This window comes from Crocodylus siamensis, chromosome 7, assembly GCF_052110815.1.
Source record: "Crocodylus siamensis isolate JL-2025a chromosome 7, ASM5211081v1, whole genome shotgun sequence".
NCBI lineage: Eukaryota > Metazoa > Chordata > Crocodylia > Crocodylidae > Crocodylus > Crocodylus siamensis.
In genome coordinates this window covers 7,431,113-7,456,042 of record NC_143401.1, presented here as the reverse complement: position 1 = coordinate 7,456,042, position 24,930 = coordinate 7,431,113, and the positions used below count along the sequence as shown (strand labels likewise).

General features: G+C 44.0%; 1 protein-coding gene across 1 annotated transcript; it reads right to left on the bottom strand.

The window, feature by feature from the left end:
* Positions 1-449: 449 nt before the first annotated feature.
* C7H1orf94 (chromosome 7 C1orf94 homolog) lies at positions 450-22,919 on the bottom strand. The gene is made up of 6 exons (XM_090058363.1): positions 22,675-22,919; positions 7,350-8,020; positions 5,945-6,114; positions 3,831-3,905; positions 1,847-2,031; positions 450-522 (listed from the first exon to the last, which is right to left on the bottom strand). The coding sequence occupies exons 1-6, from the start codon at positions 22,917-22,919 to the stop codon at positions 450-452; spliced, it is 1,419 nt and encodes a 472-aa protein (XP_089914489.1).
* Positions 22,920-24,930: the final 2,011 nt, after the last annotated feature.

Sequence of the window (24,930 nt, the reverse complement as noted above, 5' to 3'; positions counted from 1 at the left end):
CATCGGGGTTCCAGATGTAAGATACAACTACATCAGCCACAGAGGCAAGCAACCTAGCTAGTGAATGCCTCGGTGTTGATCTCATTTTGAACACACAACTAGAGTTATTACCTCTGAAATGTGTGGCCACGCTCCTTTTCTATCAGCCATCTTTTTTACAGGAAAAAATCAATTTTAAGCAGCTCACACATTTGTCATAAATAAAACATTTTTATTATTTCTCTCCATCTTACAAAAAGAGAACTCATTTTCTCCCACTAAACAAAACTCCTTCTTGTGGATGGATTTGTTGTGTAGGTGTTTTGTAAGTTCTTAAGTCATGCAGGATCATTATAGACCAAAATCTTCACGTTGGGGAAAATACAAAGGAAGTCCTTACTTAAACAGAAAATTCCCAACAGTCTTTGAAGCTTTCCTTTCCACAAGTCTTGCAGCAAAACCTGACTACTTCAAAAGTTTATACCACTCACAGAAGAGAAATATGGATTAGTCCTCAGAGATCCACCCAGCATAGAATTAAACCTAAAAAACAAAATTTCAAATTAAATCCATCCAATCTTTTTTTGTCTTTCTTAGTATTCTCCTTCTCTTGAACTTGTTCTCTCTCTCCCTCCATCCTGCCTTCCCACCCCCTCTCTCTGTGACACTGAATTACATTTAACTCTGCTCTGAGGACAGATAAATATGGTGGAAGACCATGGGAATGCAATATAGATAAGTACTGTTTTGCATCTTTTGGTATCTAAATATATTTAAATTCCCAAACCTAAGAGACTAAAGCTTTATGTAGATATTAGATTTTTTTTCCTCCCCAAATTTTTCCCATTAGTATTACAGACCAGTGGTCTTCCACCATATCTAGCTGTCCTCAAAGTATGGTTAAATATGGTTTAATGTCATTGCCACAATAAGTGAAACTATAGCGTCGGGAAGTGTTAACAGAGGGTGGAACAAATACTGTAGACAGTGAAGTCCTCTCCTTGGAGGAGAGGAGGAGACTTCTCTCTTCCACCTCCTCCTTTCCTGTCCTCTCTCTTTTCTCCTCCTCTCCTGTTTTGCTCGCTGAGCAGAGCAAGCAAATTGCTTTGCACGGCTCTTCCTTGGCGCTACCTCCTCAGGCAATATTTCTTACAATGTCTTGACTGGGGGACACTATTTGCCAGCCTTATAAAACTCTCCTGAGAGTTCAAGGACTTGACTAGACATGGAGACGATAAAAATCAGGACAGAGGCTTATAGGTGGGATATGAAGAGGTGGTCTATGGGCAACCTGTATCCTTGCTGGAATTAGTGTAATTTTTCCGTGGCAAAACTAGAACTTGAGTCTTTGGAGATATTCCCTACTCTGAAGAGACCCGTTGATTGTTGATGAAACTTTTGATGGGGAGGTGTCAAGGAGAATTGTTTAAAATATACCTGTTTCAACAGTAACAACACAATTGATTTTTCTAACATTGGAATGTGTTCTTTTTATCAGATAAAAAACATTTTGCTGTGCCGCCTTATACATTGCCTCATGTACTATTCTTTACTTTTTACCTTCTAATTTTAAGTACAATATGTAGATGTCATGTTTTAGACCACAGCGTTTCAACTTTATCAAAAGAAATAATTCTAGATGACCTCAAATCAAAACTGAGTTATAATTTCCATTCTGGGATAACATCATTTTTTTTTACTTCAGCTTGGAATGAAGGGAACTTTAAAATGCTAGCAGTCCCCACAGGATGGTGATCCCATTTTCTGACCATATCTAGGCAGCAAATTGCATTTGGTTTTGCAATAACTCAACAAACCCTCCTGTAAAGTGCTAAGTGAACTATTCAACACATTTGCATGGACATACCCGTATAAATGAGGGAACTGATACTGTGGTCCATCACCTGCCATTGCTGGTGGATCACGTACATTGCTAGAAGGCTTGAGGAGGTTCCTCTGCTGGTATGAATAATTGGGATGGACCAGAGGGACATAGTTCAATAGAGGGGTGTAAGGTGACCGAAAAAGGTGCTGTGGATTGTAAGGAGTTACCTATAAGGGAAGGAAATATAATATGAGAGATGAGGTGAAACAGAATCATTGGGTGCAGACGTGTTATATTTGTCATGTGAAAGCACTCTACAGCCATGTGCTTAGCTCCAATCCACCTGCCCCACACTCAAGCGCCAGCTGAAAAAACCTAGACTGAGCTCCCTCCCCTGCTCCCATTCTGAAGACAGCACCAAGGTTGGCAGGGGAGAGGGGAAGGGCTAGAGGGGAACAGCTGCAGATTCTCAGCAGCTCCAAATTGCTCCAAATGTCTCTTGAGTCTGGGGGAATCGCTGTAACTCATGGCGCTTCCTGCAAACCGCTATGAGTTACAGTGGGGAGCTACACTTCTGTCTGTGCCCATTTAGAGCTTGATCTTATAAATGACGTTTGGAACTAGAAAAGGCTGAAATATTTCAAAATTGTTAACGAGGTTGTGGTGGGGGGGAAGTTTGCTATGTCATTTTTATAAAATCTCCTTTAATTTTCTTTATAACCACAGTCTAGTTGTAACTTGGGGGGGAGGGAGTGGGGAGAGATGACTACATTCCTAAAGCAGAGGAAAGATTTTTTGGGTGAAAAAGCTTATGAACTTCCCCACCCATATTGGGTTAATTTTGAACAATTGAACCAAGCCTTCAATTCCTCCCAGTGGCACAAGGAGTTGAGAGGACTCAGCACCTCCCAGTATGCTGTTCACAAGACAATTAAGGCAGTCATGTTGTTATAAGTGCCAACAAGAACAAAAAAAAAATCTTGGGTCACTTCCTGAAGAAGCCTTTTCAATGGCACAAAAATCAAAGATCTTGCACCAGACAAGATCTTAACTGCTATGGAAGTTTTTTTTTTTTTCTGCAAAGAAATAGTGATGCTATTTAGGTCCATCTCATCAGGTTAAGTGGGGAAAAAAAACACTCCTTAGATGCATCTTTAATTGGATAGAGAGCTGCAGTGATGTTTGCTGCGATATGCATAACTATCAAACTTTGACCGAAATTGCCCAACAGAACTTAGACTAGTACCTTGGACTTCCTAGCTCTTCCAGTTGAGTTAACCACTGGAACACGCTGGTCCACATGTATGGCTATAGCATTGTCTACCATTTCTGTAGGATATTGCATTTTCTTTTTTTTTTTTTTACTCCCCACTAGAGAGAATACTGTAGTGCTTGTGAGACACTGACTGCTATGCTTTCAAAGTGGTGGTATGTTAACTTCTTTCCTAGTTCATGTTTTAGCTTTTATAACTACTGCAACTACTTCTTTTTATTTTTTTTCCCTCTTTTCTTCTTTTTTTTAAGTGTCCAGCTGGAGAAACCCACTTTCATCTGACCAGAAAGGTTGCAGTGACATGTCAGATCACTTCTGCTGAGGCTCTCTCATGACTTTGCAAGTCAACTCCAGCTCTCTGCTGTGCCTCTTACTGTCAGAAAATATCTTGCAGCAGCCCATCCATTGTTTTCATCATTCATAAATTAACTTAAAATAGAAATGCACATTTCAGAAGGCTGATTGCGCTGTTCCTTAAAAAAACCAAAAACCCTTTCCTGAGTTAATCTATAATGGAACATAAGCAATTTGTTTTTTTAATTAGAGATTTGGGGCCAGGTCCTCAACTAGTGTAAAAGGTGTAATTCCATACAGATGTACTTATTTACACCATCTAAGCATCTGGCCCCCAGATCTATTTTTGCGAAAGCATCAACGTCAGTCATGCCACATGACAAACTGCTCTGACTAATCTATTGTGCTTAGCATCCGTGTACTGCAAATTAAAGCATATCCATAACCATTTAGACACACCTGTCTTGAATAGCATCCTAGAGAAGGGTGTATAGTCTGCTGATATGGCATCCGCACTCTCTGATGATACAAGCCCTGTTAAATATACATAAGACACAACTATAAAACAGGCTGACTTGGTATATTAATTATTGTTGTGCAATACCTTGCTTTTCTTAAGGGATGCTGTCTGTTCAAAGGAGTGACATTTATCTGGCACATATAGGCCAAATTCTCTTCTTCACCTCCCCAAATATGGGTTTCTTTTCTGCAGAGGGTACTGAATGCTCTACCATATTTGGGCAAGAGCTCATTTTTCTACTGACTTCAGTGAGAAATCAGGAAATCATGAGGGCACATGATAGCTTGGCCCCCACTATGCATTCACCTCTAAAGGAAACAGCTAACCTCTATGAAATGCAACTTCAAATAACAAGGTACAAACATGTACCCACAACAGGAAGAGCCGAGATGAGGCCTACAAAAGAAGTTACCCCTAAAATTAGGATTTTCAAAGGTATTCCAGGTGTTTAGGTGCTCAGAAACTAAGGTGAGTGCTTAAGTCTACTTCTGAATATACCAAACTCATTTTTCATGGACTAAGATGAAAAATGCTATTCCGAGGCAAAAAGATCTGGGTTCAGCTGAGGATCTTTGCTTCTTGCACAAAAGGAAATGACACAATGGGATCTCTCGAGGAAAATGAGAAATGGCTTGTGCAAATAAGCCAAAGGGTGATGAAGCTCAGCCAGGTAGTGGGGGACACGTGTGGTTTGACGGGCTCTAGGGTTACAGGCGATGAGCTGTGGGCACGTAAAAGACAGAGGAAGGGCCTTCTTTCACATGCTCAGTGAAAGGAATGGAACAGGCCTAATAGAAATGTTTTTCTCACAAGATGAATTTCATCTGCTCGATGCAAAATCAGAGATTCGAATGAAGGGATAGAGAGAAATCGATCGGTCACAGAAACTCAGAGTTTGTCGTACGTGACCCATGGATTGTATCATTTGGCAAACACGGCATGAAAGCTTGTGGAATCAGTACATCTGTTGGCTATAATGAATGCTAAGAAACCTCAACATAGCATCTTTCATGCACGGGTCCTAAACGTCACTGTATTCAGTAGGAATCTGTGTCAGTCTGAGGATCTATCTACATTCATTTCACTGAAGGACCCAGGATTACAATCTGGGGTTCTGCTGAGATACCTTAAAATTCAGGTGTTTGATTTATATGTGGACATGGGATTCCACTACAGTCCTACAGGTAAGAAAAGTGACATCCTACTAAAAAACATGGTTATAGGTTGGCATGTGAAAAACCCACATACCTGCAAGCCAGAAATTAGAAACAAGTGAACTTCTGGATAGGTCACAGTTCAGTGTATGTCTGTGTGTATGTGTATTATATATATGGATGCATAGATAGATATAATCTATAGATACAGATATCTCTCTATAGAGATATCTCTCTATATCACATCTATCTAGATAGATATCTATATCTAGCTACGTCTATTGATAGATATAGATATCTATCTATATAGATTATATTTATAATATCTAGATATCTAGATAGAGCTATAGATAGATATGTAATTTACAGATAGATATCTATATCTTTCTGTAGATAACTATCTAGATAGATATTAGATATCTATGTCTATAGCTATAGATACCTATATCTATAGCTATAGAAATCGAGTATATATATAATATCTATCTAGATCAATAGATAGGTATTATACACACACACACACACACACACACACGTCTATGCACACACACACACACACACTGAACTATGACCTAGCTTGAATTTCACTAGTTTGTTTTTTTTTTTTGGCTTGCATTTATGTGGATATACACACGCACAAATAAGACAACTCCCAGTGCCATATGAACATACCCAATTCACTAAACTACAAGCACTTGGCCTATGTTTTTTGCCTCACAAATTCACTTTTTGTTTTAGTGTTCATAGCTGGACATGAGTCTAGTTTCTACACCACAAATCACAAGATAGGTTTCAAAGCAATGGCAGCTAGAACCACAGCGTTGTCAGTGCAGGCTGCAGTATATCCCAGACCTCACACAGCCAAAAAAAGGAAAGGTGTATTTTTATTTTTGTATTACCTGGAACTGTGGGAAACCCGAATGGTTTGGAAAGACGGGAGGTGGAGGAAAGTTTAGGTTAAGCCAAAAAGGGTGATTTAACGTTGCAGTTGTTGAATTGGTGGGAAAACGTGGTGCAAAAATGTTTCCACTGTATTTAAAGCTGTTTTTGTCTGATGGTGCGGTAGTTACTATAAAACAAAATGAGGTTAAACACATTGTTAACAGACACGCTGCACTTTTCTCTGCTCAACTGCCGATCGCTCCAGTTAAACAGGTTGTGCTTCACCCATAAACACGATCTGCTTAAGGTCTCAGCTACTTCTCCTGGCTACAGCCCTGCAGTGCTGAGACCCAAATTCAAGAATTTGCAATTCAAACTCACTTATCAGACCATTAAACTCTGACCTCAGAAGACCCGGATCAGACGATTTAATTGTCTTAGTCATAGATACGAATGAAATTGCTCATCTAAAGTAAAAGCAGAACAGCCCCTTTTGCGCCCAAATCTAGAAAATTTGCTCCAAGTTAAAAACCCTTCTTGGGGTTAGGAAACAAGCAAGTCACATTTTGTTCGTGTTAATTTTTGAGCATCTCTGAGTCGTGATACAGCTGGCCCAAGATTTTGAAAATGGAAAAGCAAGGTGCAAACATAACGGGTTTTGCCTGGCCTGAGTCGTGCAAAAGGACTGATTTTTGTTTTGTTTTGTTTTGTTTTTCTTTTTTTTCAGCATGTTTCAAAAAAGAGACTGTCTCACATTGGAAAGTCATTTTAAAATATAATCAGTTCCAAAAGACTCTAACCATTTCTGGAAAATGCTGGCCCAGGAAGTTAGCTGAGCCTTTCAAGGAGTTATAGCCAATGCAACATGGAGTGAATGGAAGGGCCTGTTGCCTTTCTTTGACATGGGACTACATTATTCATCATTCATTATTCATTTATCCATCGCTTTGTTTATCCCAGTGTAGCCCATGAAGTTAAAGCATCCCTTTGATGATATACAAAGAGAAAGAGACCTGCCAGGTTTATTGCTAAACAAAATGGCACTGAATGCAGTAGATAGTCAGTGGGGAATTGTTTTAAACAGCATTTCATACTGGCTTTTTTGAAAAGGTATTAGTTAATCCATGTATTCAGAGCTTGGTAGTCATGGCCGTCCTGAACCTCCAATATTGCTATTTGGGAGAAGGATCCTGGGTTGATCCCAGTGAGGTGAGAGAGGGAGATCAGGTCTGACAGGAAATACAAAGTCCCATTATGGAAAAAGTTGAGAACCACAGAGCTAATAGGGTATACAAGTCTTTGGAAGGACATCACTATATGGCCACACTTTTTCATGTCCTCTCCCTCTAAACAGCCCCTTATTTGTTTTATTTTTGCCCATCATTCCTAAATCCCATTCGCCCACCATCTCACGATACACACCTGGAGTCTGTAGCACCTCAGTCACTAAGTCAGGGTTGGTCTTTGGGCAGATCTTGGAAAGCCCCAGAAGCTGCTTCTTCTGTCCTGGAGCTTGACTTTCCATGGTTGTGGTGGTTAAAAGTGTTGCTGGTGCACTCTCCTTCTGGCCGAGGGAGCTGAGTTTGCTATTTTGTAGGAAGTCCTTGACCAGCTTGGCTTTCTCTGCCACTAGCTGCTTGTCTGGAGCTTTGGAGGTCTCTGTGTGCTTCACTGGAAACTGCACCAGTAACTTGCTGATCTCTATGTTGGACGCTTCTATGTTAGTGATGCCATTGTCTACCCCTTTTGAGTTCTTGCCGCTGCATTTTGCAGGGCGTGAACTCTCCGCGATGGTGGCTTTTGTAGACAGCTGTGCATCACAGAGAGCTCTTAGCTTCCTCTCCCTTTCTTTGCTTCCAATCATGGCTTTGTACACACTTTCCACTCCTTCTGTTTCATCTAGTAACTGGTCCCTGTTGGAAGGTGGAATAAGGCTGCTGTTTGAAGCTGTCTGACTTAAGGTAAAGTCTGTTTTCTTGCCTTCCTCTGAACCTTGCATTTCTGTCTCATTAGTGGTCTCCTGTGTAAGGCTCAAGTATTCCTGTTCCACCAGAAGAGAAATTTCATCTTTGACACAGTTCTGTTCCAAGGATCTACATGAAAGAGAGAAATCTAACATAGATAATGCACATCCAAAAGGGAGAGCTGAAAATCACTTGGATGAAAATGCAATAATGAAGGGCAAAGAATTATTTTAAGATATGTGCTTAAAATAAAGAGAAGACATTTGGATCTACAAATATATACATATATATAGACACATATACATATATATATGTATGTGTATTTGTGTGTGTGTGTGTAATATATATGCACTGACAAATATATCTCTCTGGACATTTGGATCTACAAACACACACACACATACATATATGTATGTATATGTGTATATATATACACATGCAAATCTCTCTCTCTATATAGAGATATATCTATATATAGAGATATATCTATATATATCTATACACATATCCATATATTCATATCTATATCTCTAAAGATGTATCTCTCTATATAGAAATGTATATAATATATATCAAAATGAAGCAAAAGCCTTGCCTACACCAAGGAAATGATCCATGGCTGATCATGGGAGCCAGTAACAGAAATAGGTGTTTTTCTTAGCATAGATGATCATCCATCAAGTGATGAAAGAGAAGAAAAACAATACTTTTATCAAAAAAATTCTTCTTTGGTGCTGACATTTGAAATGTTGATAAAATTGGATCAAAGCTTGGGGGGAGAAATAATCCTGTTTTTTTACTGACAAAGATCAACTGAAGCCTATTTAGGCAGATAAATGACCCTCATGATAGGAACAGAGCATGTAACCACTAATGAACTTATATTCTTAAACTAGTCTGTGAGGGAGGGAAGTTGTATTCTCCAGTTATTCATCAACATGAGACAAAAGAAAGAAAGTTGAGCAACTTGCTTCGTGACAGAAAGAGATTTCACAGCTAAATGAAGTATTAAACCTAAACCCTTACATTCCAGTCCTGGCTAAAAATTGCTCAGACTATCTTTCCTCCTTGTGATTACTTAGGGGACCAGTACGGATGGAGTGGCTCCTTTAGAGAAGGAGTAAAACTAACAGCAACACAAATATTTACTGGAAACTTTGGGGAGAGTTTAGAGGCTAATTAAGGCTGTTTTAAACCAAATGAATTGGTCCTTCAGTGCAATCTGCAGAGCTGTTTGCTGCGATGGGCTGGAAGAGTCTAGCGGGTGTTTTGAGGACGGAGCCCTTAATTTGACGGCACATGGGAAGTCTCTGTCACCTGCCACTTGCAATAGTTCTTTCTCTCCGAAAGCACTGAATTTTCATTTTTAACCAAACTGAACGCTCTGGCTGTAGTTTTCAAACACAGGCACACAAAGTCAGGCTCCTCAATCAATGCTGCTGACCTAAAAGTGTCTGATGTTTCCAGAGGGGCTGAGAAGAGTTCAGCTGCAGTCCAGGACCCCTTTCTTGTTGGAGGTGTCTGGATGTGAAGCCCCACACCAAACCCTAGTGAAGCCAACAGGGCCAAAGGAATTTGCACACCCAGAACTCATTGCAAGATAAGGGCTCTGCATGTCAGCTTGGACCTCTGTTTACTCAGCACTTCTGGAAATCAGACCACTTCTTTGTGTCAAATCAGGAGGTTAGGAGCTTAATTTTAAGCATTCTTGTTCAAAAAGCTTAGTCCTGTGCGTTTAACAGGACCAATGGGTTAAATCTCAATGCATTTTTCTGTGACTGAGAACAAGCTGCAGTTCCTAAACTGATCTCCCCATCTCTACTCCATTGTGTTCACCTGCAGCTCCTTAAATCACTCCTCTGCAGTAGTTTTGACTGAATCCTTCAACCCTCTGAATCCCCTGCACAGTAAAACCTGATCCCCTCGATCCTGGGAGTAAAAACCGTCTCTGCATTATATGCTCTGCTCTAGGGTCCCTAACTGCAGCAATATTGTTTGCTTTCAAGGCCCTCATTTTATAAAGGCTTATCTGTGAGCCTGGTATTACAAGCATGTGCCTAAACCTTTGCAGAAGCAGCACCTAAACTTAAAGTCCACAGCACATTAAAAAAGAGATCTGGAAGGCAGGGGAAGATTCATGGAAGATCACTTAGGACCAAGCTCTTCAAGATATTTTGGGACCTAAGTACCATCCATTGAAAGTCTGGGACTCAGAGCAGCTCCATGGCAAAACCAAGTACTTGATCCATGCATTAAGTCAGCGTGTTGCAGGGAGCTGGGTAACGGCCCCACCTGTGATGAATTAGTGGCTTCCCAGGTGTTGAAGTGCTTAGTGATGAGGAGAGGCTGTGTGAGGGCTTGGAATAGGGACAGGGCTAGGAGCAGGGTTTGCTAGATGAGTTGGGTGAAGGCTGTGGTTGAGGGTATTTGCTGCATAGGTAGTAAAAAAAGTCCTTTAAGCCAGATAGTAAGATGCAGTTTATAGATCTTGATTGCCAGGTCAATGCAGTGGTGTTGGTGCTGGACCAATGAAGACATCAGGGGTAAGAACGGAAGAAGGGACATGCTGCTCCAAGTGGAAGCTTCCTCAAGGCCCCTAGCTGGTGAGATCCAGGCAACTGGGCAAGCTGGGGTAGGGACAGGGCCTGATGCTGGGCTTGGGGAGACCCTACTCAGGGCCAGGCACAGGCAGGAGCGAACTGAGCAGCCACCGGGGCCTGGACAGAAAGGGAGCCCCAAAACAGTAATTTTAAAAATTATTATTTATTATCCTTATCTATCTCTAGCAAAGGGGGGGCCTGATACTAAAAGTTCACCTGGGGCCACCAGGAGTCTAGGTAAGATGCCGACCCTACCGTGTGGCATTTAGGATGTTGCAGCCTCACGACCTACGGTTGTATACCCCTGCTTAACTTTGCCCCTCTCCCCAGGGAACAGCCCCACTGAAGTCAACAGGTCTACATGTACATCTAAAATGGGCATTCTCAACCTCTTTAGACCCAAAGCAGCTCTTGGTCAACTCGAGATATCCCGTGGAAAATGCAAGCTCTTTGCCTCCTCTCATTTTTTTGACTACAGAAAAATAATAGAGAGTTCTTCTGTTGCAGAGAGCTTAAAAAGACCATAACGGGTCAAAAGGTGTTTTTGTTGGTTTTTTTTTTTTTTTTTTTTTTTTTTTTAATATTATGGATTCCTATTTGAAATCTCTGGGTTAATCCTGTGAATCCTGTTTGTACACCTTGTAGCACTAATGTTTTGTGGCATCTGATGGCACCCTTGAAAGGATCTCAAGGGTGCTACAGCATCCAGGCTGAGAATCACCACTCTAGAGTTAAGCAAACCTGTTTGCAGAGCTAGGATGGAAAAATGCTGTCGCTATTTATTTATTTAGACGTATACCTACCTGATCCTAAAAGGTTCAAAGCAGCTTACAAAAACGGACAACCGACTCACAGATAAGAAATGACAAGCTCCCCAAATGATACTTCAAAACTTCAGACCTCCTCTCTACCCAGCTCTCAACTACCATGTCCCAGCCTAACACCCATAAAAGTAAACCCTTCAGCCAGCCTCGACTATGCTTCCCAACTGGTATTTCCATCCAGGTATATGAAACCTCTTCCACTACTGCTACATAGCAAAACTGAAGATGAGTAACATCCTTTAATCTGTATGTGTAAAGTCAAAGGACATGGGAAAGGGGAGCCTTTTCTTTGCCTGGGGCTTTGACCAAAAAAACCTCTTTTGGCCTTTGTTCACCAATAGGCTGCATCTTCTGCATCTGCAAAGCGAGTGTGAAACACTTTGGAAGCTCATGATGACATTGCTTATCCCTGCTTTGCCCTGGTGTGTGGATCTCCCTGTGTCACGGCAGTGTCCGAGTGCCACAGTCCAGTAGTGCAATGTATCACCAAACGCGAATATTCCTGGCCGAAACAGCTACAGTATGCCAGCCTGCATGCAAGGTGCCTGACAGTGATGAATTGGAGCCATTCATGGTAAGAATATTTTTCTTTTTCTTTTAAGCACTTTTTAATTATGGATTTGCCTAATGTAGCTCCCTATTCCAAAGTGCTACTTCCATCTTTTGCCTCTGGCTGGGAGTGTACCGCTCACTCCTTTCCAAAATCAATCCATGACTTAATGCCTCGTCTCTTCTTTGTTTGGGGGCTTGGGCGCCTGGAGTTCTAGATGTGTGCTATACATGTGCCTGCGTCTAAACAGGCTGCTATGCTTTTTAGCAAATCATAAATGATACATTTTCCTAATTACCTTTGCTTATGGAATAACTCTATTATTAGGGGTTTTAAACTGCATGGCTCTTCCCCCTTCCTTTAACACCCCCCCCCCCCCGACTAACACATTTCAGTGCAATACTGCAGAAATTAAATGAGCAGATGGCTGTATGTGTTGTGTGTGTGTCCTCTTTTATTATTATTATTTGTATGAAGTGCCGCCTTTTTAGTACAGTATTTGAAGTGTACAATGTCCTCAACCCCTGCCCTCCCTGGCTCTGACTCTTACTGGCGTTCCTTTTAGCCTTTCCAGTTTCACAGGCTGCAATCTTGATCCTGAAACTCTTTACCCATGTACTGTATTTGTGTGCCATCAATGTCAGTGTAATTACTTGAAGTTTTGGGGGAGGTTTTTGTGGTGGAGTGCACTCCCTGCCTCCCTCCTTCCCACCACTACAAATTAGCATGGTCAGTGTTGGCATCCCACAAGGCTTGGGCCAAGGGGAGAAAGGGGAGGGCAAGGAAAGGTAGGGATTTGTGAGAGTTGAGGGTTTTTATTTCTTTGGAGAAAGGGAGGTGAAGAAAGTAGACTTTGGAACGAGGGGGATGTTAAGGGCACCAAGCTGCCTGTACCCCTGTTAAGCAAAAAGAATAATTGTTTGAAGGCAACATTTGAAGTTAACTGCAAACTGGGTTGAGTGGTTAATAGGAACTGTTCAGAGGAATCTGGATGAGCAAAAACACAGGCCACACTCCTAGGATGGAGGGCTGTATTTCCAAGACAGCAGTGACGCAGAAGGACTTGTGAGTCATGGTGGATAATCAGGTAAACCTGAGCCCTTAGAGCAACGTGGTATCTAAGAGGGCGGATGTGTTACTTGGATGTATAAGCAGGGGACTGCTGGATAAACGTAGACGCTGATACTGAAACCACTGCACACGGCGCACTAGTGAGAGCATTTACTGGAGCACTCTGTCAATCTCTGGTGTTCACACTTCAAAAAGGATGCTGACAAATTGGAGAGGATTAAGACAAGTGCTACAATAATGATATAAGGGATAGAAACCCTGCCTCATGGTGAGAGACTAAAGTTCACCTGAGAAAAGGTGCAGAAGGGACTTGATTATGGCCTACCTACACGAGGAGGAGTTTTCTAGCAGGAGAGTGGTCTTTAATTCAGCCGACAAAGTCAGGCTAGAAATAAATGTTGGTAACAGCTAGCATGGGAGCAACTGGCATCAGGATGTGGTGGACTCACTTGAAGGCTAAATCAGGACTGCAGTGGTTAACAGGAGCTGCACTAGTTCAATCAGCAGCTGTGGCCTGGTGGCAGGGATGACAAGGTCAAACTCCCTGGCTTGTGCAAGACAGAGGAGATGAGCAGAATGGCACCTCTGGGCTCAAGGTCTATGAAGGCTTGTTGCTGCCTATGATACTGGATGCATTATTAAGAGTACTGATCATAAGCAAAAACGTTCCCTTCTAGCATCCCCCATGTAGCACAGTGTTTTTTAAACTATTGTATGAATAATCCCTGGATGTATAAGGCAGAGAGCATGTGAAATGGAGGAAGGGGAAAGGAAAGTGTGGGAGTGGGGAGAAGGAGAAGGACCAACTCCTCTATGATATCTCAGCACTACTTCTATTCTCAAAGCAGAGCAAAGCAATATAGCAAACTTAAAGGGATACATAACCAAAAAAAAATGTTTTAAGAAGTACTGATGTGGCGGTATAGCAGTTGTTGGTTGGGAACAGAGAAGGCAGGCTTTAGCATGAGATCTTAAGAGTGCAAAAGGATGAGGAAGGTAGGGTGAGCCAGTGATAAGGCACCGGGGCAGTTGTCAGACACCTGGTTTCTATTCCCAGCTTTTGGCTGTGTGACCTTGGGGCAGTCACTTTACTTCTATATAACCCACTGAAGAGGGTTATATTTTCCTCCTCTTGGCTTGTGGCTGGAAAGCCTAAGCGCTAGGTCTTGTAAGGGAGGGCACCTAGAAGAACATAAAGGATCAAGCAAACATCATGTGCCAGCACAGAGAATTGAAGTACTAAAAAGAGACCCAAAAAGACGGGGAATTCCTTTTCCATAGGAGAGTTATAAATACTGTCAAGGCTTTCCCCTCTTGTGTGACCTGTTTCCGACTTGACTAGCTGTGGAGAAATGAAGAGCCACAGGGCACACCCGTGTTATCAGGCGAGCATGTGTCTAAGGGTGGACAGTAGCATGCAAAGGTCAATAAATGATTTGCATTTCTATAGTGCCTTTCATCCACAGAGCTCTAGTTTTACCATGAACATTAAATCATGCAACCAGTCCCTGAAATGCCATCATTCCTGGGGAAAGGACAGTAGGGAGGGATGGCTTGGAGGATGGAGATTGAAGTTCCCAGTCAAGACTATGCTGTACTCTGGCATGAAAGAGGAGGGCAGGAAATAAAAACGGTGTTGTGCCCCCTGGAAATCATGGTGGGCAAATGATGGAAAGAGGGAATGGAAATTGCACACTGGACTGTAGAACCAGAGTTATTTAAAAAGTGTGATTAGCCCTTAATGATAAGGGTTGAAGCCCTCCACAGTTGCAGCGCGTTCTCACACTATCCTGTGTTTTGGGGTTTGATACTGAGCTGGGCTTGACATTGCAGATATTCAACATCACAGGCGAGAAGACTGGCTTCATTTGCAGTTTCTAGTTAATTTTACACATTGCACTTTTGTAGCATCATGATAATTTCGGGAAATTGCTGCACCCATCTGATCAGCAAACCACGGGTGATCTCTGTCGTGGAAGGGGCTTGGGCACGTGTGCATCTCGATGCTACCAGCAGGTGCATTTTTCTACTAGTTTTAACACCATCCTATGCTGCTCATTCCTGAAACAGCACTTCAGCATGCCTAACTGTAGTGAAAAGCCAGGGCAATGTCTGATCTGTCTGACTCAAAGGAGAAGAACATTGTTAGTGCTGGGTGCTGACACAAACATGAATCTTTACTGAAGACTTTCTGGCCTGCTGGAAAAAAGAAATGGCACTGAAAGCCCTCAAATGTGTTTTGCTGCACATGAATGAGAGCAGGTGGAGAAGAATGTCCTGTCTGAATCGGCTTAGTAGAGAGAGAAACACTGATGCTAGTGTGTGCATGCATGTGCATGCACGCACGTGCGCACACACGTACCCCAGCACCCTCTACTGGTCAGAATTGGAACCTTTCACCTGTTTGCCATAGTCCAAAATAATAGCTGTTTTTTGCTCAAATAGGAGGGAACCAGTGCATTGGGAGAGGCAGCTCTGGGTGCTGCTGTGTTCCAGGTGATTATGCCAAAAATATGACTGTGTGGGTTGAAAGCTAAAGGTTGGTTGGTTTTAATTCTAAAATGCAAAAAAGTTGGGAGATGGCTGCTCATAAGTATCCTGTGGGCCAGAAGAGAAATAGCCTGGAGGGGGAAGCAGCTTTAAGGCAAATGTACACCAATAGCCCTTTCGTTCCAAATGGGAAGGAATATTGATCTGGGAGGATCTTTAGGAGGTTTGGAAAGGGAGTGAGGCTTGCACAGAAAGTGCAATGATGTAGAAGCAGGAAGAAACGTAGAAGTGTCAGTGGCAGAAGATCCTCCAATGTGGGAAAAGTCGGTGTCGAGGCAGAGGAGGAGGTGCTGTGGAAGAGATGAGCTCTTCTGACAGCTGTCTGCCTGGCAGCTTGTGGCCCGTCTGTGCCGCAGCTATCATGAGCTAAGGGGCAGCGTTGTCCGCTGTGTACAGCATGGGCACCTAGGACGTTTCAGTGGCAGCTGACGTGGAGGTTTTGGGGATTGCAATTTTGGATTTAGGCACCTCTCTGTACCCCTTGTAAACAGTTCAGGGAACTAAGGTGTCTGTTACGTAGATGCAACACAGCTAACAAAACAGGACCCTGATCCCCTATGCTCCTATGGCTATTTCTAATGATGTGCCATCTTCCTATGTCTAAATAGTCCGATAACAAAGCTAGGAGAGTGCAAGAGTCGTTGTTTGTTCAAAAGATTGCATGCACATTCAAAATGAACTCGGCAGCAATTTACATGAGTCAATATTTTAAAATAATTAAAGTTTAGTTGATTCAAGTGAGGTCACTAGGTTTGATCTGCGACTGCAAATATTGTTACAGATGACAAATTTAGGTATTGCCTTAATTTGTGCATTGCAAGGGTTTGGGGTTTGTGTTTTGGTTTGGGTTTTTGGTTTTTTTTTGTAATACATAAATTTGCTTTGGGAAGACTAGAAGCCTGGAAATGGGCTGTGTATGCTTTCATCTCCAAACTCAAGAGTAAAACTTTCACCCACAGATTAGGTCCTGCTCACCCTACTCACGTGCGTAGTGGACTTGATTTTGAAGAGACTACTTATGATGTCAGGAGTCTCAGCATTTGATTTTTGGAGGAGGGGACAAGGTTTTTTTCCCCGAACCAGCATGGTGAAAAATAACCCCTCATTTTAAATTTGCAACAAGGAAATCGTATTAAATACATTGTCTATTGTGCTTTTTGATCCATTTAGTTTATCTCCCATTGTTTCTCCATACTTTGACATATGTTTTAGCACCCTTTCCATCAAAAGTCTCTCTCTAGCTGCTACAGTGATATCATCCATGTACCAGACACATTGTACCTCCCCCTCCCAGTATCTTGACTCACCTTATGACCTTATTTTTGCTTATTCTTTGTGCTACTGGGTCCATGCCATGCACAGATAGTGGTGACTGGGAGCATCCTTGTCGCACCCCTGTATGAATTTTAAAAGCCCCACTTAGGCACCCACTAACTTGGACCTGACTCTTTTCTTTATACAGTAACCTTATCCAATATATAAATTTCTCTGGGAACCCCATTTTTTCCTAGCACCCTGACTCTGCAATCCTGATCCACTCTTTCATATGCTTGATCTAAATCTAGGTTTACTATAAGTGTGTTCATTTTCCACTCTTGAATGTGGGATAGTGCATCTCTGATCACTCTGATCACTTTAGATTTCCTTCTACCTGGTCCTGCACATACTTGGTCTTCATGCATTATCTTTTGGAGGTTTTTCGTCAAAGCCAGCATCTTAGCCATTAACTTATAGTCCACGTTAAGGAGTGTAATCGATCACCAGTTTTTCAGGAATTCCTCCTCCTCTTTCTTAAAGAGTCAGGTCACAGCGCCTCTTGTAAAATCTTCCCCTGCCTCTCCTGTTTCCACTGCTTCCACAAATGCTTCCACTATATCCCTCCCTTTCCCATGCCCAAGACGTCTCATAAAATTTCATAGGCAGTCCGTCTGCTCCTGGCGAGTTCCCTCTTTTTTGTAGGTTTTTAAGCACTCCTCCACTTCCTTTAAGTGGATGTTTTCTTTTATCTTCTTTGCTGCTTCCTCCTCTACTTGCTCTTAAACCTCTTCTTCTAGCAAAACCATCATATTCTTCCTGTCTACTTCTAGGGCCTGCTTTAAATCATAGGCCCTGCTTGCTGATTATTGTGGCCTGATCATGGTGGAGGCCACCATTTTTACGCCTAGATCGTGGTGCCCCACACCCCCTAATTGGCAGAGGGAGCAGATTTAGGGTCAGGTCTAAATGCGGCAGCAGAGGCTCTGCTCCCAAGGCCTCTGGTTGCTGCTGAAAAGCCCAGTATCAACAGCCTAGCAGCCCAGGAGAGGGGTCACAAAAGGGACAAGGGGAGAAGAGAGCTTGGGGATGTGTAGGGGATGGGGTGTCTTCTCTGGGCAGGAAAACTGGGGTGCAGGGTGACTGGGGGCACCTGGCACCACACGCGTGTTCTTCCCTGCCCAGAGGAGCACACACCCCTTCCCCTACACACCCCAAGCTCTCTCTTCCCCCTGTCCCTCTTGCTGTTTCCCCCACCCCCCCAGGCTACTAAGCTTTTGCTGCTAGCCGGGAATGCAGTGGTGACCGCGTGGTCTGGAGCCGGGGCAGAGCCACGATCGGTGCCTGCGTTCACCCCTGCGTGGAGCATGCAGGCTGCAGATCGCAGCTCTGCCCTGGCTCCAGACCACGCTGTCACCGCTGCAAGATCCCAGCCTGGCTGCAGAGCAGCTCCGAGCTGTGCTGCTCATCCTGCTGGGAGAGGACTGGGTGGCGTGGTGTAGCCACCCCAAAGTTCCCCATCGCCCCATCTTGGGCTGGGGTTGGGTGGGGGATTGGACTTGAAATGGGTTGGGCTTGTTTTGAAAGGCAGTGCTGCTGCTTTTTTCTCTTGAGACTTGTCAAGACCCGTGCCTGACTGCCTTTGCATTCAGGAAGGCTTTCATTTTCCCACCTCCCTGCCACTTCCAGCCTCCAGCTCGTCACTCCAGGCTCGAGCCCAGGGGAGTTAATGGTGGGAAGCTGCTCTCTGGCTCTGACTCCAACTCATTCCCCTCCTTTTCAAGTTTCTTTTTCATGATTTCCCCCCCACCCCCCCAAGTTTTCTTCCTTTTCCCTCCCTAACTCTTGGGCTCATTTATTTGTTCCACCTCCATTTGCTCTGCTTGTTTGACTTCTTCTTTTCCCCTTTCCTCCTCCCACCCCTATGCCTGGCTTCTCTCCTCCTCCCCGCTCCCCTTCTTCTTGAGCCACCTCAATTACAGCTATTTAAACTCCCCTCTTTCTCCTTTTCTTTCTTTCAGAGGGGCTTTTATTCACCGTTTCTACTTCACTTGCCCTCCTCTTCTCCCCACTGTCCCTTTTTAGAGTCACGATGTTCCTCGGGGGATCTGACCGTGCTTGCACAGGCTTTGGGGCACCTGCAGAATAGGTGTACCCTCTCCCCCCTCCCCACGCACAATGCTCACCTAGTGCATTTTAGGGACTCATGGCACTCTGCAGCTCTGTGCCCCTTCCCCACACATCTGTGGACAAATGTCCCTCCTTGCTGTATTGCTTTGGTTGCCCCTGGTATATTATAAAACCCCGGTGGGGCCCTAGCTGGATCATAGATGGGAGGTGCTGAATCCCACCTGGGTTTCCAATGGATGGTTCTCAGCACAACTCCTGCCTTCTGTAACCCCATTCAAATACCATACGAGTCTCGCACCTTCTCTACACACGTTACTCCTTGCACATTCGTTTCCATCCACCATAGTCTTCTACCTCAAAATCCATAGCCATTCTTACTATACTCGCTCGTTCCCTTGACTTTTTTTCCCCTGCAATAAACTTTATCCTTCTTAATTTTTTCCTCCCGCATAACTTGGCATGTTTCTTCCAAAAACGTTCACACCCGTCCCTGTTCCAGTAAGTAAACTCCCAAGTCTTTATGTTTTGGAAAGCCATCGTGCTGGTGAGAAGATTCTCCTGCACCTCCAATATCTCAAACAGTGCTTTGTCTGTGAACTCGGATCTGGCCGTCTTTGATCCTGTCTTCATCCCATCATGGTTTGATATTGCTTTTATCCGCAGTCTGTGATCCTCCCTGACATCTCTCAGTGCATTTTCTGTGCTGTCCTGCCGTGCCGCTCCCGGTGGGCATTTCATTGCGCTCCTGCAGCTTTCGTGCCTTCTCCTGCTGTTCCTGCTCTATGTCCCATTCTCTCCTGCTCCCGTCTTCCCCCAGAGCCAGTCACGACACCCTTCCCTTGGTCCCAAAAGTGCTTGATCTTGGCCAAAAGGCTGAGATGTTAATGGGAACCTATAAAGATAGATCAGTACAGCCCATCCAAATAAGATGCATGGTAGTGCCCATCGCACTTGTCTGCCCTCAGCATTGACTCTTTGGTGACCCACTATATTAAATACCCATTTACTCCCTCTTCACCCCCACATCTAAGCTGTACCTTTCTTTCCCATTTCCAATGATTACTGTTTCTTCACCAGCCTTAAATGGCTGGCAGACCTCACCAAATAGGACCCCAAACACTTCACCCAGAATCGCTCTGTCATCCCCCCCCCCCCCCAGCCTGGTGCATATGATTAGTGTGCCCCCACCCTCCAGGAGGTGGAGCTGGATTAGGTTGCCCTGCACCTCATCTGCATATAGGCTTTGGATGATCCTTTATGCAGGAGTATCTTGGAGTACACACACGTACTAAGCTGCGTGGTCACCTTGGCTTGAAGTGCTGTTGACTCTACTAGGGCCCAGTCCAATGAACTGTGTGGCAAATCATGAGCCTTTTGGCTGATATCATGCATAATTTGTAATATATCTAACGAGGCTTCTCAGTCTCTTGTGAGCTAAGATCAAGTGGGGGCATCTGAACCCCAAAATCTCTGGGCTTGGGGCCACACATAGGATGCCTACCAATGGATCTGGCAGCATCTGAAGTCCTAGGGTGAGAGCCTGGGATGGAGGACGCTCACCGGTTGTAGCACCGTACCTGGTGTCTACTAAAATTGAGTTCTGCCTGCTCAGTTGATATGGTTTTTGGAACAATTGAACTCTGCTCAATTGATATGATTTGAAACTGATTTGACTAATTTGACCTGGAAAAAGAAATATATAAAAATATCTAAATGGGTACAAAAGTGCTGCTTAAAAGTGCTAATGGAGTACCTGTGCTAAAACTTGCAGCAGTTTCCAGACGGGTCAAATGCATACATTCTGGATGAACTAAGTCTATGGGTATGAGTATCTATAGTAATTTGCCTATATGCAAATTGATTTCAAGGTTGGCATTTTCAAATTTGCCTCTCACTTGCACGTGTTTAGAGAGAGCAGTGTCTGATGATAAGGGGTTTCAGGGGGAAGAATTTGGGGGGAGAGGGCAAGGCGGACGCACGCATGCACATGTGTGCGCGCACACACACGTCCACCACTTATTTTCCCTGCTCCTGCAGTAGGAGGTGGACAAATTCAAGGCACATCTTCAATAATTAGATTCTATACCTGGAAAATTATTACTGGGGGAATCCATATCTGAGTAAATTAGGTACTTGAAAGCACACTTGGATGTTTGTAATGAGCTTCTGTATGCTAGGAGCTGTTCAGACATAGAACAAGACCAGCTCCGCCCCAAGGAGCTTACAGTCAAATAGACAAGGCAAGAACAGAAATGACTTGCTGAACATTGCCCAACAAGTCGGTGGTAAAAGTATGAGTAGAATACAAATCCTGTGGGACCAAGGCTGGTACCCTATCTACTGGACCTCTCTTCTTTTCTTTTCTCTTCTTTTCATTTTTTCAATGCATAGAAAATGAATCTGATGGGTCACCCCTGTTCCTAGGCATCTCCCATCATAAGCTGTACCCTCTGGACAGCCTGAGATTGCAAATGCAAAAGGAAGATTATTGTGCTATCCTCCTGTCTCCTTCCTAAGTGTGAGAAATTTGGTGCAACTCTGGAGCACGTGGGCAAGGAATTACGAAAGCTGGCTATACTTGCTGTACCTGCTAAATCTCAAACTCAGAAGTATGTTTCTTCTAAAAATCATTTCATTTCTTAAAAATGGGGTTTTTCATTAAAATTCAGATGACTATTTCATAATTGCATATAGGCTCTTGTACTGCCCATACTAATAGAGCATCTTCCAGTAGTGTGTTATTGAGTTGTACATGCGTCTCATGTCCATAAAGATGTCTGGGCCCAGTTCTGTCGCATCCCATATGCGCTGGTGTGACTCAGTTGACTTCAGGAAATGCTACAGGAGAATGCTGACTCAATGTGCTATAACTGTCTACAAAATCCATACTGCATTTTGGATAGAGAAGAAAACCGTGCAAGAGCCGGGACTCTTGGCTTCGAGTCCTGGATGCACCACTACTTCCCTGCGTGCCATTGATCCAAATACTTTCCTTTTCTTCCTCAGTTTCCCTATCTGTAAAATGGGGACAATGGTACCAACTTACCTCTTTGGGAGGCATCATGAATGCTGGTATTAACAGTTATTTACTGCATCAGAGTAAGATGGACCAGGTCTGTACAGCTTTTACTGGTATGTTGTGTTTTTGTTCAAGACCTGGGAAGTTGCCAACATGAGCTAATTAATTGCAGGGTTTGTTAATTTGACAATTTTTTTTTTTCCTGCTGCAGGAATGTACTATAAATATTGTCCTTTTTAATTTAAAGAGTGTACCTTCTTTCCTCCCCACAACTTACCCTCTGGAGCGAGACTTGGCAGAGAACTTTTTTTTCTGCCAAATCCAGCTTTTCTTTGTAAAGATCAGCTGTTTACAGTAGTTTCCTTATAACACTTTAATTTTCGGTTCTGCTCTTTTGAATGCTTCTTTTGCTTCTTCCTGTAAATATTTTGATTTAAAAAAAAAAAAAAAAAAAAAAAAAAAAGCTGCTGTGGGGAGCTGAATGCAGCAGCTGCTTACTGTGCTTCAGAATTAGATGTGGCTAGACATCACAGGACGTCACTTTGCATAGAGAAAAAGGATCCTCTTCAGCTTCTGTGATTTGGGCTGTGAAAATAAACCCCTTCTCAATCCTCTTCCCCCACTCGCACCTCACCCCCCATCCCCAATTTCCCTTCTTAACACTGTTGCAAGAACACCTAGTCTATTTGTATGCAGGATCCCAACCTGCTGTGGGCCAAGAAGTATAAGAGTGGAGGGAGAAGCAATTTGAATTGGAGAGGGGGTGGCAATTTGAAATCACTCACTCTTGGGAGGCCCTGAGGGTCTCTGATGGCTCTGGGGGGCAGGTAGGCTGGAGGAACAGTGGTGATGTAGGCTGGAGATCTTCAGAGAGCCCTTGAACCCTCTTCCAGATGTCGTGGCAAGCTTTGTCCAAGCTGTCCTGAGGAGTGTTGTGGTGGATCCAGATGTGCCGCGGGAACGGCCCCAGCGGGAATGCCCCTTTGGGGCTTACTGCTGGACCCGGGGGCCCATTTCCGCCTGTGGGCATCTTTTCGTCTCTTTGCACCCAGAGACCAAAGGCCAATTTTTTTTCGAAGAAAGTGTTCCCGTGGGTACGGAACGGAATGAATAGCAACAAGCCGCGGTAGCTCGGTAACCGCAGAACCCCCAGGCCCGGCAACGGATATGAAGGATAACAACCAGAAGCAGCTGTCGAGGTCCCAGCAGCAGCCGCCCGACGACGCATAAAAGGGAATGCCAGGTCTTCTAAGGAAGACCGAGAGCAGCAGCCGAGGCGTGTTGCAGATTCAGCCAGCCCACAGCTTTCAAACAGCCCTGATTTCCTCCCCTAGGTTGAATTAATTTCATCCTGTATCCTGGTGCCCATGGAGAGTTACGAGGCTCCTTCACCCCTGTGGCCCTTGACATTTGTGCCTCTTCCCAGATGCCCGTGCTGGGTTCCCTTCTTATTCTTGTCGATATAGGCTGAAGCAAAGAGGTGGGGCAGGGGTGCAGGGAGACCAGAAGAGATGAAGGCAGGAGGTATGGCTGTCCTGCAGTGCCTTGAGCTCTGTGGAGGGAGCAGTGTGTCTCCCTGGTGCTCCTCGCTAACCTCTAAGCCCTGGGTTGCACCAGGTCCTAGCAAACAGTGGGGTCCAGTGGAGAGCCCTTTGGCATGAAGTCCAACCTACGCTCTGCTCTTGGCTTGGTTGCTATTTGAGCTTAGACCATCAATGCAACCCTCTTTACTGCTCCTCTTCCCCATCCAGCTGCTTGTCTGTTTTGGCGATTTTTGCATTCTTCTGATTTGTCCGGGAACAGGACTCAAGTGCTAGTGTAATATCACTGGCTGTTCCTCCCATTTTTCTCTTACCATTGCTACAAACCAGTCCAAGGCATCTTTTCCCTTGTCTTCACTGAGTCTTTTGCATGCTTGGAGCCAGTAGTGGAGCATCTCTCCCACTGTCCTGGACTGTGCAAAAGAACTAGCTCCAATTTTCCTTGGAGTTTCCGGCAGAACTATCAGATGTGCAGTCAAGCCATTTTAACTTGTATACTTGTATGGCTCCCGCTGTTTCGGCTGATGCATTTCCACAAGGTAGACTGGCTCCTTGCAGACCTTTGTGTCTTTCTACAACTTTCCCTTCATGGATGTGGCTAATGGTATGGTGGGGGAATGTGGGGCATCTATTTCCCCTTTCACTTGCCTCGAAATTCAGTGAAGATGCCTCTGGGAACTCGAGCTTTTATTATGGTGTGACCAATTGAGTGTCCTCTTGTTCTTATGGGTGGGTCTGAGCTATGACATTTTGGAGCTTGTCAACATTGATGGATATTTGCTTTTGGGATTGTTTCTTTTTAACACTTTCCTATGCAGCACCAGGCACTAGCCATTTACAGACACAAGATACCAGATCACTTTTTATTTTAGTAATATGCTGCCTTCATGCACTAGCCATTTTTGCCCTTTACTAGCCCAGATGTTTGAGTGCTGTCACCCTCTGGTGCCTGGAGCCCAACAGAAGAGAAAATCCAGTGAAGATGACTATTCATCCTGCATAGTACGAGTCTGCATTTCTGGAGCAGAAGCTTTGGAGTGCCTTTTCTGCTGCAAAGGACAAAGCATCACTACATTATCATGGGCTTGTTTGGGGGCAGGCCTGCCAGGTATAGTGTTAACTCATCCCATTTCCACTCGGTAAGGGGAGGGCAATCTGAATGGAAGGTAAGAACTAGTGCAAGCCAAATTTTAGAACCGCTATTTACATTCTTAAAATAAAAAAAGCCCCCCAAAACACTCGCCCACCTCCTTGGACAACTGTGCCCACAATGCCCGCACGGTGCCTGGCTGTACAGAATCAGCAGGCAAGCCAGGCTAAAGCTTGCATGGGAAGGTGCCTGATCCTGCCAGCTGATCGCTTGTATTTATGAAATGAGGCCTGTCCCTCACACCGGCGAGCTTCCTCAGCTGTGGGAAACTCAACTGCACAATGTTGTGGAAATGGGGGACTGTGTTCTCGCTTTCCCCACGGCTCTCTCAGCCTTTGGCTAGGAGCAAG

Excerpts from the sequence above, each read along its gene's own strand:
- C7H1orf94 (XM_090058363.1), bottom strand. The coding sequence starts at position 22,919 with ATGCCCACAGGCGGAAATGGGCCCCCGGGTCCAGCAGTAAGCCCCAAA. Across the intron at positions 6,115-7,349 it reads TGAGGTGCTACAGACTCCAG|TAACTACCGCACCATCAGAC; the intron begins GTGTGTATCGTG and ends TTTGTTTTATAG. Across the intron at positions 3,906-5,944 it reads CGGGTTTCCCACAGTTCCAG|GGCTTGTATCATCAGAGAGT; the intron begins GTAATACAAAAA and ends TATATTTAACAG.